Source organism: Abrus precatorius, unplaced genomic scaffold, assembly GCF_003935025.1.
Source record: "Abrus precatorius isolate BTA unplaced genomic scaffold, Abrus_2018 Scaffold2, whole genome shotgun sequence".
Lineage (NCBI taxonomy): Eukaryota > Viridiplantae > Streptophyta > Magnoliopsida > Fabales > Fabaceae > Abrus > Abrus precatorius.
The window spans coordinates 36658566-36678626 of NW_020874362.1; the positions used below are offsets into that span (position 1 = coordinate 36658566).

A 20061-nucleotide genomic window follows, 5' to 3' on the forward strand; every position below is an offset into this window, starting at 1 on the left:
CTCTCTCATCCAAAATATTATTGGAAAATAAAATTCTATTTATATGTAACCACAAAGACTACATTATACTTACTTAAATAATTAATAATCATATCTCTTCTCTTTTACTACAACTAACACCAACTTAAAAAAGCAAGTGAGTCGATAAATCTGAAGGCAAAACCAGTGAGATTTTCTAGGACCTCAGAATAATAGAATTTAGGACTTCATTCTCATCTAAAATATCATTGGAAAATAAAATTTTATTTTTATATAACTACAAAGACCACACTATACTTACCTAAACAATTAATAAACATATCTCTTTTCTTTTACTACAACTCCAACATCAACCTAAGAAAACAAGTGAGTAGATAAATCTGAATACAAAATCAGTGAGAATCTAAGCCAACGCGCAGTAAAGTACCAGATTTGAGATGAAATTGAGCACGTTAAAAAGTTCCTCCAAACCATGACAGAAGTAACAAGTTATATCATCAATTTAAACATCATGATCAATCAGCAAACCTTTACAGAAAAATACATTCAACAACAATTATCAAGAAAATACCAAACACTTAAGAGGGACCTTCATTCTTCATAGCCTTTGTAAGGCGTCAGCCGTACACTGATCTACACTATTAGGACCACCAAAAAGTTCAAATAGCCATGAATACGCAAATTGCACTGAATAACAACTTGAAAAATCTATTCTCTATACCCATTTATCTTTTTATAGTACCTTAATAGAAACTCTATCCATAAGTTCTAACAAAAGATTAAAGCTTGAGATCTCATATTGAAAGAGTCATCTTTGTCAACTAACATCTCAAACTCACCTAGTATCATCATAAAAACTATTTTCCAATATACAAGATTTAACATTCCTCATCACTGCAAATAATTGCGGAAATGCCTCACACAATTTTTCAATATAGTAGTGTGTGAAGCATTTTCGCGATGTTTGCATACCTAACTGATAGACGCTAAATAAATGAAGCTAATCTGTCATACCTAACTTCCAACACTCACACCCACAATAAACTAGAATAATTAACACATTGTCACAATCATTTACTAAAAAATGTCCAGTTAAATCACTACATATTTTTAATGCCCAAACTACTATTCTTTTATGGTCTATAAACTATTTTTCATTTCACCTAAAAAATTTTAGATCCATCTTTAATATCCTTCCATACAAAATTTCGATTATGCATGTGACTAGAAATACTGCATGCGTGATTGCTACTACATTTGAGGTCTCAGGAAACGTTAGATTCCTGACGTGTTGTACAACATCATGAATTGATTTTGTTTTTACAAAGAATAATGACGTGAGAAAGGTTATGATTTTCGTGTTGTAATCCGTTTTAGCTGTCCTTGCATTTACAACAATTCTATTTTAACATCAAAACGGGTATCTACAACATACACAAAAAGTATTTGGGTGTTATATTATCTTTTGTTATATTAGTATTATTTAAATAATTTTATATATAAAATAATTTTTCAAAAAATATTTTAAAACCCAAATATATTGGGTGTCTAGTGTAAATATTCATTTTGTGAGTTAAAATAGCATTAATCTTGCATTATAATAAACTAGCTGTACCTATATTAAAAATACTGTATATACAAATTTAATATAAAAATTATAATAATGTTAAAATAAATATAAATTTATAATTTTTAAAATGAAAATCTAAATACGTAAACATGCCAGCAATTTGAGACAAGTTTTAAAAATACTTTTTTTAGATGTATATATATATATATATATATATATATATATATATAATTAAATTTACATGTTGATGGTATAGATTTATCAAGAAATTATTTGTGAAATGTTGGACTTAGTGTAAATTAAGAGTAATATTATTCTCACTTCACATTTTCATAATAATTTTTAAAAAAGGTAAATGCTAAGGCAGTGATCAGGAAAATAAAACTGAAATTTTTTTATCATAAAATATTATTAATGTACTTTCTCATATAATTTTTATTACATTTTAACATAATTTTTAATTTCTTAACAATTGATCTTAAAATACTGGTTAATAAGACTCTTTCTTTGACCAAAAAGAAAAAAAGACAGTTTCTAAAATGATGACATAAAAGAATATGAGATAAAAAAAATGTGTGGTATGTTTTTTATTAGAAAAAAATGTTAAAGTAGCTACGGTGAAGTGTAAGAAATATAACCCTATTCACAAACATAGGATGAGAACGTGAGTGAAATTATATATAATTTTACTTTTTTATTTGTTGTTCTCTCCAAATATAATAATCACCTCCCTTATTATTTACAAATCATTTTTCTACTTGAACTTATCTATACAGTATTTTTCTTTTTAGAAAATTAATATTTTTTTTATTATTCAGTCAAAATAAGGGATAAACTTTCTCAACCATTAATCTCCTTTTGTTAATATATATATATACTATAAATCAGTGTTGGCCGGCATGCATCAAAGTAAATTTTTTGTCCTTGATAATTTCGCATTTAATTAATTTTTTTTTTCAAATGTTATCATTTACTCTTTATAAGTTTTTTCTTAATTACATGTCTCTTTGATAGTCTTCTGTATGACTTTTGTCCATTAATATCTATGAGTACTATATAATAAAAATAATAGACCCAATGAAAGTTTCGACATTTTAATTTAGATGGACTAATAGAAAAAACATAAAGAACTTATATATATATATATTCTACTACCATTTGACTATAGATTAATGCTAGATGAAATTTCAATATTCGATGTTATATAGAAGTTAAAAATGATAGACAGTCACAATAGACAAACTTTATATTTTATTTTTCCCCTTCAATATATCTGGACAAAACTCATTATAGCGTGTCCTCAATAAGGTATTCAATTGTGTGAAAGTGATTTTATTTAAATTTATAAGTACTTTATTGTCAACCAATAAATTAATGTTTTAATAATGTAAGGACATTGACTGAATTAACAAAGCTGTACGAACATTGAATATGTGTGAGTGTTTTGTTCAGCCCAACCATTTTTTGTTAATACTCAATACAACTCTGACCTTTGCATCCTATTATTTTCCCACAATGCATACAAAATTACAAACTTAATAATCAATTTCAGATTTGAGTGTGTAAGAAATATTCACAGTTGGCGAGAACACTAATAATAATCTAAATCAAATGAAATATTAACTATGCCTACGGTTAGATTAAATTGACAAAGGCCCATAATATCAGAGGGCAATAGTTTCATTATCATGCTTTTCTTTCATTAAATATTTTGTTTGGATAAAATAATTTAAGTTTTTTTAATATTTCAGTTAGATATATTAATTTAATTATTTTTATTTAATTTTAAAAATCATGTACTAAAAATACTATTTCAATCTAAAATTTTACTGAAAATAAACATTAATAAAAATTTAAATTTTTTTTAAAATTATAAAATTGTGTAAAAAACTAAATGACTAATAATGATATATTTTTTCATAAATAATGAATAAATAGAGAAGTATAAAAGAGAAAGAAAGAGGTTGAAACCGTAAAGAGAAAAGAGGAAATGAAGAAGAAAGATATTTAAAGAAAGAAAAAAAAAGATAAAAAAATAAAGGAAAAGAGACTAGAGAAAAAAAAAGGGAAGAAAATTAAATATGTATTTGAACAAATATTTGTAAAGTTGATTTTAATCAACTTAATTTTGTAGAACTAATTTTATTTATAAGTGAGTTTAAAATAATGTAATTTATGTTTTTTTTTTTGTTTAAATGTAAGTTTGTAGTAAAATTTAGTATATATATATATATATATATATATATATATATATATATATATATAATCAATATAAAAGTTACAATTTATCGTATTAATTAAAACATAGGTACAGAGACAAAATCAATTATATTATTAAATTATAAAATACACAAATTTTAAATCACATCTACTATATATAGGAACCCTGAAGAAAAATAATAGTTCATACATTTAACTCTTATCAGATCGGTGTATTTATTATTTTATTTGAATTGTGCTGTGTATGCTTAAAGTGTATAAATTATCTATATATATTATAATGTAAATGTGAAAGCTGTATAATTGTAATGTGATGAGCAATATATATATATATTGAATGATGTATTATGATGCTGTTGAGTGTGATGAGTAGAAAGGTTAGAAATTTGTTGTTAAGTGTGTTGTACATGAAATAAGCTAGGAAGTATAATCGAGAACTAATATAATTTCATTTGAGAGAGAAATTAAGAGTTTTGAATGCAAGATGTCTCGCTCGAGCGAGGAAAAACTCGCTCAAGCGAGAAGTTGTCGTGCAGAATTAGGAATCCTAGAGTGTTCTCGCTCAAGCGAGAACAGATAGGATCACCCTAGCTGTCCCCTTGCCTAGGCGAGAGGTGATCTCACTCAAGTGAGATGTCGCAGGAGTAATAGGTAGCTTTCTGGACGCAATCTCATCCAAGCGAGAATGATGCTCGCCCAGGCAAGAATATCAGAAATTTGAGAGGTTCCACTATCTGGTTTTCTCGCCCAGGCGAGAGTCGAGCTCACTCTAGCGAGTTACTTCTCGCTTGAGCGAGAGCGCGCGCACTAGAGGGGTATTTAAAGGGCATCAGCACCCAGAAACTTCATTTTCTCACCAGACAACTTTTCTCTCTGTTCTCTCTCCTATTACTCTTCCTTAAAGCTGAATTCCTTCTCAATTAAAGCGAGATTTTCTATCTCATCGAGGTCTAGGTGAGTTCTCGGAGCTCAGTTCTTAATTTTACCTTGTTTCTTCTCTCTCTTTCTTAAGAGACTTAAATTGGGTTGTTCTGAGTAGATCTGAACAGTTCAAGTTGTATTCCACATCCAAAACGGTCGATCTCTCTCTACATAACTCACTAGAAGAACTATTTTGGAACTCATTCAAGATAAAGGGAGCTTACCTAATCTGATCTGGTTCATTTAGTAGAGGCTGAGGTGTTTATATAAAAGATTTCATTCTAGCTGAGAATAATGGGTTGTAGGAGTTAACTTTGGGCTAAAAATATGGAGTTTGGGTAGTTAAGTAGATTCCTTTGTTGTTTGATAATTGTTTAGAAAAATCATGCTAGAATATAATATGCTGGAATGCTGTAATTTCTGAGTCGAGAATGTGTGCTGGGACATTTAGTTAATATTTTGAGCTACTTAGTTTTATTGGATATTATGTACTGAAATGCTTGGTATTGCTGTTAGAATTTGTATATAATTAAGTTATTGAAGCTGTGTAAAATAATATGTTTGGCTGAAACTATTGAAATTGAAAATATAAGAATTTGTTGTGCATATAATGCTGGATAAAAATGTATTTATTGTTGTATTACTGAGAATGAATATTTTGTTGTGCTGAAACATGATGATTTAGTTGTGTTGCATCATAGTGATTTTTATCATTCTAAAGCCGAGTTACATGTTTAGGTGGTTAGACATGTAACGATAAAAATGCTAAGCTATGTTGTGTTTAGGGTTTAGGCTGGATCCAGATTTCGGGATAGGTCGCTCTTAAACCGGAAAATAGTTCCTCTAGATTACTTAGGCTGTAAAATCAGATGAAACTGATTTGTTGCATTTGCATTAGTTGGGCTGGGAATAGGCTGAACATGCTGCATCAATTAATTGAAGTTGTTTTGTTGAATGTTGTGAAATATACCAGTTTAGGGTACAAGTAATGCATCTACTTCTCAAACTGGAAGGTTTGGCTGAAGATTGATGAAGTGAATATTTTGGGAAATAGTAGCATTAATTTCTTTTACCAGTTTAGGGTGTAGAAATAGATCAAGATTATTTTGTTATATTTTGCAAGAAATATAATTATTATTTCAATAGCTTGTATTTTGAACTTCTTGCTGAATAGTTTTGTAAATATATAAATTTATGTAAAATTTATTAGATAATATATAAAAATATTCATGGTGTTCTTTCATTTTATTAATGTGAATGTCAAAATACAATTTGTGATAAAATTTATACTTTTAAAATTTGCACATACAATATCTAATGAATAAATAAGTGAATTAAAAAAAGTAATGCAGTATGTCGTTGATTCTTTATAAAAAAAGTTGTTACAACTCTTATTTATAAAATTAAATTACCTAATTAATAAAAGTTTAAATTCATAAAATTCTTAAGAAAATGTCGTAAATTTAGTCAAAACATATTATAATTAATAAAATAAATAATGTAATATTTAGTATTATTATTTAGTAATTAATAAATAATAAAATTTTATTAAAAATTATTATATTTAATATAATTATTTTGTTAAATTTTTTATATTTTATTATTTTAAATAAAAATTTATTACCGATAATTTTTATTGTGTGTCTTTAAATACACTTATAAGAAATTTATTAATAAATTATACATAGAACGGTCATAATTTGTGTGTGTGTAAGTCTTCCTTGGACTTTTAAAGGGGCGGTGTTCACCCCTCACATTTTTTAGGTGAAAATCATTAAGCATTTAGTGTATGACTTGTACGCATAATTAATACAAGCTTGACTGAATAATCACTTTAAACATAATTAACTAATTACATTAATCAAAGTTTTGTTTTTTTAAAGCATATTGTTTTAATAACTTCAATTTTTTAGTAGTAATAATATAAAAATTATAAATATTTTTACAAAAATTTCCCCAATCTTCTTATTTATTTGATAAATAAAATATTAAATGTTTTTTTATAAAGTATTAAAATAATTAATAAAGTGATGCTGTAAGAAGATATGTTTAAAATCAGCTGTGTTAATATTAATGTTTGGGTATGATTAAAAATGATAATTTTTATTTACAAATGTTATTTATAATTATTTAGTATTTTTAGGATATTATTTTTTAATAAATGTTTTTCAGTTTTATATATTTAAAATTATCTCTAAAAACATGTCAATATTAACTATTAAAAGTGTTCTGAAAATTCATATATCGAGTATGGAAATGCCGACCTATGCTAGCAATTCATTTATTTAAGAGAAATTTCTTATTAGACCGAAGACTTTCATCGAATAATTGGACGAACGTTGTCAAGTTTTTTTTTACTTATTTATTTAATATATTTTATTAAGTAAATATTAAATAAATTTATATTTATCATTTTAAAAATAAAAATAATTAGTTTTAATAATTTAAAATTGTAATACTAGAAGATAAGAAAATTTAGATTTATTCTACGTGACGCACAAGGAAAGAAAGAGAAGTTAGGCTGCTATGTAAGTAACGGAATAAATTCAAAGACAAAGAAGATAATGAAAATGTCAAGGAATTTGATTTTTCTCGAAGCTCAACCTTTAAATTACTTTATCCTATCAATTAAAACCAGATGGTATATAAAAGGTTTTTTTTTCTTTCTAAAATATGGAAAATTAAAAATAAATTACTGAAATAGAGTTTTGGTAAAATACTTTTCTTGTGTAGACTAGTTTTTGCCTCATCATTTTGAATGTCATCCCTAAAATGATGTTCCTTACAAGAACAATAATTATTATTTTAATAATATAAATTATGTTAAAAAATAAATGACGATATATTTAATCGATTAATGTATATAAACATAGGAGAGAGAATAAGTTTGAAAGTGACATGTGAATAATCTAACAAAGTTATTTTTATCTAAAATATTTATCTTTATCCACTTTTATAATATCTTTGAAGCTGTGTCTAAGAAGAATAAAAAGAAACTACAGAATGAAATAGAGTTTCTATACTAAAGAGTTTTTGAACTTTTTTTTAATAATGAAAAAAAGAATGTTGTGATAAGAAAAGATATTCAAAGTCAACCTAATAAAACTTCTTTAAATAAAGAAAATGTTTCATCAAAACCCTATTTTAGTAATTTACTTTTAATTTTACTATATTTTGGCAAAAAAAACCTATAAGATAAGGGGAAAAATAATAACAAAAGAAAATGTTGATTAACGCCTTTATTTTCTATTATATATACATGTTTAAAATTATTCATTGATAAAATTTATTTATTTTTATTCAATTGTGATTACTTATGGTTTAATTGATTGTGAGGCTTGCCTAATTTATACGCTTGACTTGGGTTAGCTTTAGTTATGCCTGTGATTATCGGTCAAAGACCAAAAAAATGAAATAACTTTTTAAAATATATCTGTTTTTTATTAATATTTGCTAGAAAACAAAAGATGATTTTCCAGAATCATAATTGGTCATTTTCTTTTGCACGACTCCAATCAAATATGCCACAAGCGGCCACATGAATTGGCTATAAATTCTATATCCAGACTTGCAATCAGTTGAAAAGTTGAGCAAGGAAACAAAAATGGCCACTTCAATTGTGAAACTACTTTTCCTTTCTGTCACCATTTTCATCTCATTTTCCCCTTCAACTTCTAGTTCTATTGGCCAAGGTTTCCTTCAATGTTTCCAGACAACATTAGGAGATAACAACTCAACTTCAGGAGTAGTATACACCAGAAGCAGTTCTTCTTATGAACCCGTCTTGGAGTCTTCTATAAGAAACACCAGATTCCTGAACAGTTCAGTCCCTAAACCAAACTTTATTGTTACTCCACATAACCTTTTTCACATCCAAATAGCACTTCTTTGCTCAAAGAAAAACAGCCTTCAAGTTAGAGTTAGAAGTGGGGGGCATGACTATGAGGGCCTTTCTTATATCTCGTATGTTCCATTCCTTATCATTGACCTTACCAACCTTAGGTCCATAAGCATTAACATGGAAGAAGAAAGTGCGTGGGTTGAATCAGGTGCTACCCTTGGAGAACTCTATTATGCAATTGCAAATAGAAGTAAGGTGCATGGGTTCCCAGCTGGGAGTTGTGCTACTATTGGTGTTGGAGGACACTTAAGTGGAGGTGGCTTTGGTACCATTTTCAGAAAGTATGGCCTAGCTGCTGATAATGTTATTGATGCTCAAATGATTGATGTTAGTGGGAAAATATTGAATAGAACACTGATGGGGGAAGATCTCTTTTGGGCCATAAGAGGAGGGGGAGGGTCAAGCTTTGGAGTCATTACTGCATGGAAAATAAAGATTGTACCTGTTCCTTCAATTGTGACAATTTTTGATGTCTCAAGGACCCTTGATCAAGGTGCCACTAACCTTTTCTACAAGTGGCAAACTATTGGTCCCAAGCTCCCTTCAGAGCTTTTTTTGCACTCAGTTTTGCAAGTTGTTAATTCAGCTTCTGATGGTGGAAAAACTGTGGTGGTCTCCTTCACAGGATTGTATCTTGGGACTGCTCAAAATCTCCTTCCTTTGATGCAAAACAGTTTTCCTGAACTGGGTTTGCAAAGCAATAACTTCACCCAAATGACATGGATCCAATCTGTCCTTTACTTCGCAGGTTATTCAAAAGATGAACCCATGGAGGTCTTGCTCAAGAGAAACATAACATCACCAAGTTTCAAAGCAAAATCTGATTATGTGAAGGAACCTATTCCATTACATGGATTAGAAGGGTTGTGGAAGATGCTTCTCTTGGATAACTCAGCCCAGTTGATCCTCTCACCATATGGTGGAATAATGAGTAAGATTTCTGAATCAGAAACTCCATTTCCACACAGAGAGGGGAACTTATATGGAATCCAATATATTGTGAATTTGGTTTCAAATGAAGAGGCTCCAAAGCATGAAGATTGGATAAGGGAACTATATGCATATATGGAACCATATGTATCAAAGTGGCCTAGACAAGCATATTTGAATTATAGAGACCTTGATTTGGGTGTGAACAGAGGAAACTCAAACTATGAAGAAGCAAAATCTTGGGGTTTGAAATATTTCAATAACAATTTTGAAAGGTTGGCACTAGTGAAAGCCAAAGTTGATCCTGGAAACTTTTTTAGGGATGAGCAGAGCATTCCCCCACTATAAAAGCTTGGTGTCAATTGCCAAATAGTAGAATAAATTACTGAAATTTGCAAACATGTGCATCGGCATAGTTACTACATGATAATGATGCGTAATATTTGCAATTGCCAATTCTTGAAGAAGCTGTGCTTTGTAAATTCTCAGTGGATACTATTAATCTGAAAGGGAAGCACTCTTGCAAAATTAGTTTTCATTTGACTGCTTTAAATTGCTTATACTTGTAGCATTACTTATTCAATAGTATATTGTTTTTTTGGTCAACATTCATCACTGGATTTTTAAGTTCCCAACGCACTAAAAGAAATGTAAATTTAAGTTTCCCGCGATTGCTGGGCTAGGGACAACAAACAGATCAGACACGCAAAATTAAAATAGTAGTAAACTCAGAAACAGTCTTTTAGGATTTACAAAAATAGTGAAATTTTTTTATATTAGTATAAATTTTAAAAAATTTATATTTTATTTTTATTTTTATTTAATTTATATTTAATATATTATAATTTATTATTTTATATTAAATATAAGTTAAATAAAAAATTTAGATTAAATGTAAAAATTTTAAGATTTATACTAATATTAGCAGCTCCTTTTCAAAATGCCGCCATAACTAGACAAAAAACTATATTTTTATTTTTCCATTGAGCTGCAATCATAAGCTATCATATTGTATACAGTGTACACAATTTTGGACAAACTTGACATGATCATAGAGACTCGTATGATACATTAACTAATAAAAAAATAATTCAAAAGTATTTAATATGAAATAAGCACGTTATATATTTAATTTTATAATTGATCATTTTTTATATGTTAAATTTGACGAGAAATTCTCTGAACTTATTTTTCTTCTCAACGTCTTCCAGCATCAAGCATATTTTTCCAGTTATTTCTTTTTAAAATATGATTTACTTAAATTTAATCAATATAAAAAATCTCATTATTAATATAATATTTTTTTAGATCTATAAATTTTTAAATTTAAATTTTAACATATAATATAAAATTAATAGTATTCCTGTTACAATTACATTGATTTGTTTAATATTTTTCTGTTGTGAGATAAAGTGACGTCTTTGCAAGTATCGTTGGTTTTTTTCTGTCTTAGGTGGAAGAATGTACCTGCAAAAGATATTTCGATGATAAAGTCAGATGTCAGTTGAAACAATAAATGCTATTAAATATTTAAAAATCAACCATTTATTTGTACTTTTTATTTTTCTTTTATAGGCAGTTTTATGGGCTAATCAAGATTCTAGCATTTTAATTAAGTAAATAATGATTTAATTATTTATCTTAATTAATTTTAATTATCTTTTAATTTATTCTTAATCTGATCAGATAGATACTTGTTTGATTAATGTTAAAAGGGTATTTAGATTCTTTTTTTTATTATTGAGATTGAGTATGTCCTATCTAGTATAAATATTTTATTTTCACAATTTATTTTTTAATTCTAAAAACTTTATCTCTTCAATTCTATAATATCACGGGTAGAATACCCTGGCTGGAACCAACCTTTCAAAATTAATCAAAATGATTTTTGGTCCAAAACGCATAGATGTTAATCAAAATTTTAGGCAACACACACTCGGACGATTTTTTATTTTTTTTTTTAATTTGCTAGATACAGAAAGTTAATTAGTTAATGCAGTATATAGTCTAATTAATAAAATCTTAGGCAGCGTTCAGTAGGAGATTATTTATTTTGTTAGGTACAGAAAATGGACAAAAACTAGAAAACAAAAATGTTACAATCAACTTTTGAAAAACTAAGTAATCAAATTAAGCTCCAATTTCTTTTATTCATAACTTATATGTGAAAATTATGCTAATATCTATTTACTATTTATTCTAGATGTAAGTTGTGATTACTTATTTCGTTTATATTTTAGAAAATATATTATTCATTAAAGTAAAATTATTAAATTATTTTAAAAATTGAATAAAAATTTATAAGAAGTAAAAATATATAAACTATTATTTTATTTTATTATTTATTTTATAATTTTATAAACATAATTTATATAAATATAAAATGTAAAATTTAAATTAAACTTGAACGCTTAAATTATTTTTTTAACTCAATTTGGTAAAAATTGAAATCTAAATTAAACTAGCTCGATGTAAGTTAGATAACCTATTTTACGACCTTAAAAAAAAAAAAATCTATCATTAATCTCAATAAAAATGTGGGAACAATGCAACGTTTTCATAAAAATACCCAAATTTTAGAGTGACTCAAAACTCTTTAACATTTGCATAATTTGAATGCTGTAAAAATTGTTTTTTAATATTTTATAATTATATGTATTAATTTGGTAATGCAAATACTTATGGGTATCTTAATAAATTTTTTTCATTTTTAAATTATGATTATTTTTCCTCTACACATATCTCTTTGAGCATTTTAAATATTTTAAATTTATATTTTTTATTTTATTACTTTTTTGAGGTATTTAGAAAAAAAAAGTTTTGAGAAGAAAAAATATTTTTTATAACTAAAAAAATTATAATTTATATAGTAAATAAATAATAAATTTAATTTAATACATCATTTTACATTTTTTATTTTTTAAAAAATAAATTAAAATATATTTATTTAAATCATAAAAAAAAATAAAAAATCTTCCCCTTTCTTTCAAACCCCTAAGAAATGAAAAATCTTGCAAGGAGTCTACAACAACGAGAAGAAGACTTTGAACGAACAACCGACTTTTTCAATATTTGGGTTCACTTAAAAGTATGTATCTATGCGTAACTGAATCTTTCTGGTCAAAGTTCTAAGTTCTATCCTTGTCTACCACTTCACCAATTCCATCCAATCCCTTCTCTCAATCTTTCTGCTCCAAGTTCTAATGTCAGCCTTAGATCCTCTTCAAGATACCTTTCTGCAATGTCTCTCTCTCAACTCTGAACCTTCTTCTCCAATCTCTGCCGTCACTTATTTTCCCAACAACCCCTCGTACCAACCCATCTTGGGCTCCTACATCAGAAACCTTAGATTCAACTCTTCCACAATCCCAAAACCATCCTTCATTGTGGTTCCAACTCATGTGTCCCACATCCAAGCTTCAATCATATGCTGCAAAAGGCTTGGTCTTGAAGTCAGAATAAGAAGTGGGGGGCATGACTATGATGGCCTTTCGTATGTTTCAGAAGCTCCATTCATTGTTCTTGACATGTTCAGGCTTAGATCAGTGGTGGTCAACTTGAAGGATGAGACTGTGTGGGTTGACTCGGGAGCAACAATGGGTGAACTTTATCATGTGATTGCTGAGAAAAGCAAGATCCATGCTTTCCCAGCTGGGGTGTGTCCCACTGTTGGTGTTGGAGGACACTTCAGTGGTGGAGGCTATGGGAACTTGATGAGAAGGTTTGGTCTTTCAGTGGATAATGTTTTGGATGCTCAAATTGTGGATGCTGAAGGGAGAGTCTTGGATAGGAAATCAATGGGGGAGGATCTTTTTTGGGCTATTAGAGGAGGTGGGGGAGCTAGCTTTGGGGTCATTGTTTCATGGAAGATCAAATTGGTTCGAGTACCTGAGGTTGTGACAGTTTTTAGAGTTGAAAAAACATTGGAACAAGGTGCTACTGATATTGTTCATCAATGGCAATATGTTGCTGATAAGTTACATGATGGGTTGTTTATTAGAGTGGTTCTTAGTCCAGTGCAAAAAAAGGGTCAGAAGACAATAAGGGCTAAGTTCAAGGCCTTGTTTCTTGGAAATGCTGAACAGCTTCTTGATGTAATGAATGAGAGCTTCCCTGAACTGGGTTTGGTTGGTGAACAGTGCATTGAAATGAGCTGGATTGATTCAGTGTTGTTTTGGTATAACTATCCACTTGGGACTTCAGTTGATGTTTTGCTTCAAAGGCATGCTACCCAAGAGAAATTCTTGAAGAGGAAATCGGATTATGTGCAACAACCCATTTCCAGAATTGGCCTTGAAGGTATATGGAACAAGATGATGGAACTAGAGAAGCTTTCTCTCACATTCAATCCCTATGGTGGGAAAATGAGTGAGATTTCTGAGCTGGAGACACCATTTCCACATAGAGCTGGTAACATATATAAAATTCAGTACTCGGTGAATTGGAAAGAAGAGGGTGAAGATGTTGCAAATAGATATTTAGATACGATTCGGAGGCTCTATGATTACATGACTCCTTTTGTGTCGAAGTCACCTAGATGTTCTTATCTGAACTATAGAGATGTTGATATAGGTGTCAATGGAGCTGCAAGTGCTAGTTATGCAGAGGCTAGTATTTGGGGTGAGAAATATTTCAAAAGAAACTTTGATAGACTAGTAGAGATAAAGACCATGGTAGATCCAAGCAATTTTTTTAGATATGAACAAAGTATCCCATCACTTGCATGTGGTAACAGTAGAATGTCAGAATAGAAGAAGGCTTGAAGAAGTATAGAAGCAAGCAATGTCCTGGAAAACCGACTCAGACTTGATGCTTGTCTTAAAATTTATAGGTTAGAGAATTATTTGTAATGCAATTGTAGTTTCCCAGTCAGGAGACTTTGTTAATTTCAATTTGTAAGCTAAGATTGTTACATGAAAAAAAGTAATAGTATAATTCAACTTATTGAAAATTTTTAGAAAAATGTTTGAGAGTTAATTTTTAGAGAAAAGAGAAGGAAGAAGAAAGTTTTTGTGATTATTATACTTGTTTAGAATACTTGTTTAAAATTTTTTAGATGAGACAAATATGTTTTATAAATTTTTTAAAACTTTCATAATCAAATATTTTTAAGTTTTTTTTAATTTAAAATTTTGTATTAATTTTGTATTTTTTTATGTTTGAAAGCCTTTCTTTTTCTTGCCTAAAATATCTATTTACACACTTTACCTATTTTAAGGAAAAAACTTGTATTGATTAATAGTTGTGAAGTTAAAATTATTAATCTGACGTGATTTTGTGGAATAAAACATAACTATATCATTTATTTTTTATTCTTAAAAGCTTAAAGAACAGTTCTCATAATTTATTTTTAAAAAATTTCAATCAGCTCTCTGTTTTTTTCACAACTATTACTTATTTAGTGTTTTGAGACATTAATAACAAAAAGGTTTGTCTAACTTCACTTTTCTCGTTTCCATCCTAACGTTTATGCTCGGTTTAATTGGATTCCTCATACAACCAAGTCCTAAAGTTGATGTTTCGTAAAAAGGTTGTATGCCGACCTGCGACGACATAACTAGTGAACCGAACCCATGAAAGGTGTTTCAAAGTACTTACAATTGTTGCATTGTCGTTCATACAATAGTTGCTCATCTCTTGCATCCACACGCTATGTGCCCACAGAAACAACTGGGTCATTACTCAACCTCTGCTACCAAAGAGACCTTCCCAGAGCCATGCATGTCTTGGACTCCATGGAAGGACGCAGAGTCTGGGCCGATGCTATCACCTATTCTGAGCTCATCAAGTGTTGCTTGGCTCTCGGGGCTGTCAGTGAAGGCAAGCGCGTTCATCACCACATATTCTCAAATGGGTACCAACCAAAAACCTTTTTGATCAACACCCTTCTCAATATGTATGTCAAATTCAACCTCTTGGAGGAAGCGCATCTACTGTTCGATAAAATGGCTGAACGAAATGTTGTTTCGTGGACTACTATGATATCTGCTTACTCTAATGCTAAACTCAATGATAGGGCTATGAGGCTTTTGGTTCTTATGCTTAGGGAAGGTGTCATGCCTAACATGTTTACTTTCTCTTCTGTTTTGAGGGCGTGTGAGGGGTTGTCTGACCTTAAACAGCTTCATTCTTGCATAATGAAAGTGGGGTTGGAGTCTGATGTCTTTGTTCGCAGTGCGCTTATTGATGTTTATTCGAAACTGGGTGAATTGTTGGAAGCTCTTAATGTTTTTCGTGAGATGGTGACCGGAGATTCTGTTGTATGGAACTCCATCATTGCTGCTTTTGCTCAGCACAGTGATGGGGATGAGGCTTTATACCTCTACAAGAGCATGAGGAGAGGAGGCTTTCCGGCCGATCAGTCAACACTCACGAGTGTTTTGAGAGCATGTACTAGTTTGTCGTTGTTAGAGCTAGGGAGGCAGGCTCATGTTCATGTGCTGAAGTTTGATCAAGATCTCATTCTTAACAATGCACTTTTGGATATGTATTGTAAATGTGGTAGTTTGGAAGATGCGAAGTTCATTTTCAATCATATGGCTAAGAAGGATGTTATCTCTTGGAGCACCATGATTGCTGGGTTAGCCCAAAATGGTTTCAGCAAGGAAGCACTCGGTTTATTTGAGTCCATGAAAGTCCTTGGTCCAAAACCAAATTATATCACAATACTTGGGGTTCTGTTTGCATGTAGTCATGCAGGGCTAGTAAATGAAGGTTGGAACTATTTTCAATCTATGAAGAACCTTTATGGGGTAGATCCTGGAAGAGAACACTATGGTTGCATGCTTGATCTTCTTGGAAGAGCTGGGCAGCTTGATGACATGGTTAAGTTAATTCATGAAATGAATTGTAAGCCAGATGTTGTGACATGGAGGACTCTGCTTGATGCATGCAGGGCTCATCGGAATGTGGATTTAGCCACATATGCTGCTAAGGAGATACTAAAATTGGATCCACAGGACACGGGAGCCTATGTATTGTTATCTAATATTTATGCAAATTCGAAAAGGTGGAATGATGTTGCAAAAGTTCGAAGGACTATGAGAATAAGGGGAATAAAAAAAGAACCTGGATGTAGCTGGATTGAAGTCAATAAGAAAATACATGCTTTTATTTTGGGAGATAAATCACATCCTCAAATAGATGAGATCAATAGACACTTGAACCAGTATATTTGTAAACTAACTGGTGCTGGATATGTTCCTGACACAAATTTTGTACTACAAGATCTTGAAGGGGAACAGAGAGAAGACTCCCTTCGATACCACAGTGAGAAACTGGCAATTGTGTTTGGTATCATAAGCTTGCCGAAGGAGAAAACTATTAGAATATGGAAGAACCTAAAGATCTGTGGAGATTGTCATATATTCGCAAAACTTCTATCAAAGTTAGAGCAGCGGCACATTGTAATTAGAGACCCTATTCGATATCATCATTTTCAAGATGGGGTCTGCTCATGTGGTGACTATTGGTAGCAGATGAGAAGCACACAAGACAAAGACAGAATCTACGACTACCATTGGGATCAAAACTGCATATTTAAATTTACAAACAGCTCCTAGTTATAGAAGAATGAAGTTTGCAGTAGTGGCATTGCTTTTAGTTAATATATTAGACAGGTTGAGTAAGTTTGTTCTTCCTCTTTTCCTTTATTTGCTTGTATATTTGTTTCTGTTATTTTTTTTATAAGGCAACTCCAACCCTAACTATTAGTGAATCAATACATTTGTCAATATCTTTGTAATATTCATGATTAGGATGAGATGACTAGATAACTAGGGTTGAAACTTGAATTTATGGCAATCAAGTGAAACAATGAGGCCAAGAATGAGCAAGGAGAGCTGGGACACTGCCACAGAGGGCTAATCTTCCTCTCAGAAACCAGAGAAAAGTAGAAAAAATATTTCATAATAAAAAATTGGTACTATCCCTGTTACAACCCATATTAAAAGCTAATCCTAACCTTTATAATAGATCTAATGCTAACCTGTTTACATGACAGTCTTTATTATCACAAGCTACATAGGAATAAAATTATCCAAACATGATCAAGCCCAATGACAGTTCAGTAAATCCAAGACTCACATTCTACTTCTTTCTCTGAAAATTAGAATAAATCCATCCTTCTTATGGACTTAAATATGAACTATGTAAACCTTTGGTGTATATCTTTATTAGATCATTGATCATTCTGGTTCTTATTCATGTAATTCATTCTTGCAGCTTGTGATCCAAAGTCCAACCGTCCTGGGAATTCCAATATTCAAGTCCTCTTGACAGGCTAAGGTTGTATTTTACTATCCAAATATATATAATTTAGTAATTTAGAATTACTTTATCCAAATACAACATAAGGGTCTATTTGGTTAGTAAAAACATTTTTTCTTCATCAATAATTTCAAAAATGCCGCCTCTTCATCATTTCTGATATAATTTTTTTAAAACAAGAAACAAAGTGTAAACAGGGTGACATGTTTGTAACTATTTGTGAAAATAGAAATTTTTTCTCAAACCAAACAGGCCCCAAGGCTCTTTCTAGGGTGAAAACTTTTGTTTAGAGGTACTTAGTAGAATTAATACAAATGATTTGTTGTTAACTAATAGTCTACACAACACAAGGTTATTTCCCACGATTTTTATTGATGTTTTCTTGGAATTCAGAGCCATTTAGCCATCCTTTTTGCGTTTTAAAGTCACTCAACAGCTTTGGAATTAGCTTTTTCAGCAGCAACATTTTTGTCAAGATTCTATACTTTAATTTCTAGCTACAAATTTAGAGGCTTTGACAGATGAGGGTATAATTTGTTGGCACTGAGCTCTCTATGCAGGGTCATGGTCTTTATCTATGGACTATATTATATTGCCAAAGTATTTTTTTTTCTCAGAAGTTTATTTGCTCCCATCCTTTGCAAAGTCGAGTTTCTTTCCTGGCTTCTATGTGGACGTCAGCAATATTTTTGTTAGTCCTTTTCAAATTTATGAAGTAATTGGCTTGCTCTATTGAGTTATTGTACAACTTGAAAACAGAGAAATTATATTGAATTTTTACAATATGTCATTAGGGAAAGAGCAAGATACAGATTATCCTTATGTTATAGGCTTTTCTCAACCCTCCCTATGCATTTATTTTCTTGCACTAAATACCTTCAACTATGGTTTAAACTATAGACCAATGGCTTCAGTTAAGTTTAACAAGAAGGCACTTGTCCAGCACTTCATCTGCCTTTTCTGCATGTCCCAGTCACAGCTTCTTTTACCCTGGCAATATGTAACCTCTCACGTTTTGTCTCCTTATTTTTTGGGCATGGTCTCTACATTCTTTATCCAGTGTGCCTTAATTCGTTTTACCTATAACTGTTTTACTTACCCTCCCATCAACTCTCTTTATCCTGTGTTTCCATAGAAAGAAATGCAAAGATGATCTTGGGTTCAGAATGGGATTTTTGTGAGGAAATTCAGTCCTACAACAACCGAAAATATGTTGCATGACTTAACTTTGGATCTGTGGGTGACTCAAATGTGAAATTCAGGGGATGCTTTGAGGATATTGGCTGGTGGAGCTCTAGATGGTGCATACAGAATTTGGAATGCAGGAGTTATGGGGGTGATATTCAGTGTGCCTCGGTTCGAAGGTTCAGGGAGCTGTAGTCTCTTTGGCTTGGTGTAGCAAAACTTGACTATTGCTGGTGTGATGATGAATGGAATAGAGCAGCAGGTGAGGTTGTTGGGTTCAGCATTCTATTTGGTTGTTGGTTTATCAAAAAGCATAGTTCAAAGGGTTTAGGTGACACAAAAATACTATATGGAAGTAAGTTTGGAAGTGCCTATATTTTTACCAGTGTCTTTATCTCATCTGTCTTATAGAGATACTTGTTAAAAAAATTACAGGATTAAAGTATTGTTCATCTTTTAATTCGGTTATTCCATTGATTTTCCAGATAACTTGTCAGCCATGCATTATTTGAAAATGAATTTTTTACAGTTATTCTGTTGACTGTTTCTTTTTGAATTTCTCTAATATTACATAAACAATATTCTTTATAACTTAAGAGAAGGCTTAATTGCTGGGATGCATTTACCATATGTTGAAAAAGAAAAAAAGGCAAATAAGTGGAAAGTTTTTCCGAAAAGTAGGGAAAACATGCTGATGAAATAAAGGATAAAAAAAAAGAGTGAATCTTTCAATTCGTTTAAGAAATTTGACAAAGAATGTCATTCTTCCACAATTCTTAAAATTTTACATGACTTTTATTTTTAATAATGATTATTTCTAATAAAATTTAAAAGTATTATCATATTTTCACATAAAAATAACATAATATATATATATATTCAGTTTATAATTTTTATTAATTATTTTTTTCTTAGTTTATAACATTCGATATAGTGCTTATAATTTTAAATTAGATTGTATTGGGAGATGTGGTTCTATTTTTCAGAAAGAGAAACAAAGTAGACCCACAACAATTATTTCGTTAATTTTTATAAAATGCAAAATTATTTAATTTAACTGTTAAATAATTTTATATTATTTTTTAAT

At 30.2% G+C, this 20061-nt stretch overlaps 3 protein-coding genes across 4 annotated transcripts; all 3 read left to right on the top strand.

Annotated features, from left to right (window-relative positions):
* The first annotated feature begins 8288 nt into the window (after positions 1–8288).
* LOC113858712 (berberine bridge enzyme-like 13) lies at positions 8289–9942 on the top strand. The gene has a single exon (XM_027491448.1). It carries the CDS (start codon positions 8295–8297, stop codon positions 9867–9869), a length of 1575 nt encoding a protein of 524 aa, XP_027347249.1. The 5' UTR covers positions 8289–8294; the 3' UTR covers positions 9870–9942.
* Positions 9943–12621: 2679 nt separating this feature from the next.
* LOC113858434 (berberine bridge enzyme-like 8) lies at positions 12622–14415 on the top strand. The gene has a single exon (XM_027491096.1). The coding sequence runs from the start codon at positions 12725–12727 to the stop codon at positions 14270–14272; it is 1548 nt and encodes a 515-aa protein (XP_027346897.1). The 5' UTR covers positions 12622–12724; the 3' UTR covers positions 14273–14415.
* A 660-nt stretch (positions 14416–15075) lies between these two features.
* On the top strand, positions 15076–18370 carry LOC113858865 (pentatricopeptide repeat-containing protein At2g03880, mitochondrial). 2 transcript variants are annotated; one of them, XM_027491650.1, is made up of 3 exons: positions 15076–17145; positions 17745–17807; positions 18183–18370. In XM_027491650.1, the coding sequence occupies exon 1, from the start codon at positions 15095–15097 to the stop codon at positions 16994–16996; it is 1902 nt and encodes a 633-aa protein (XP_027347451.1). In that variant the 5' UTR covers positions 15076–15094; the 3' UTR covers positions 16997–17145; positions 17745–17807; positions 18183–18370. The 2 variants fall into 2 exon arrangements, with proteins under 2 accessions (XP_027347451.1, XP_027347452.1); XM_027491651.1 differs by having other exon boundaries at positions 18247–18334.
* Positions 18371–20061: the final 1691 nt, after the last annotated feature.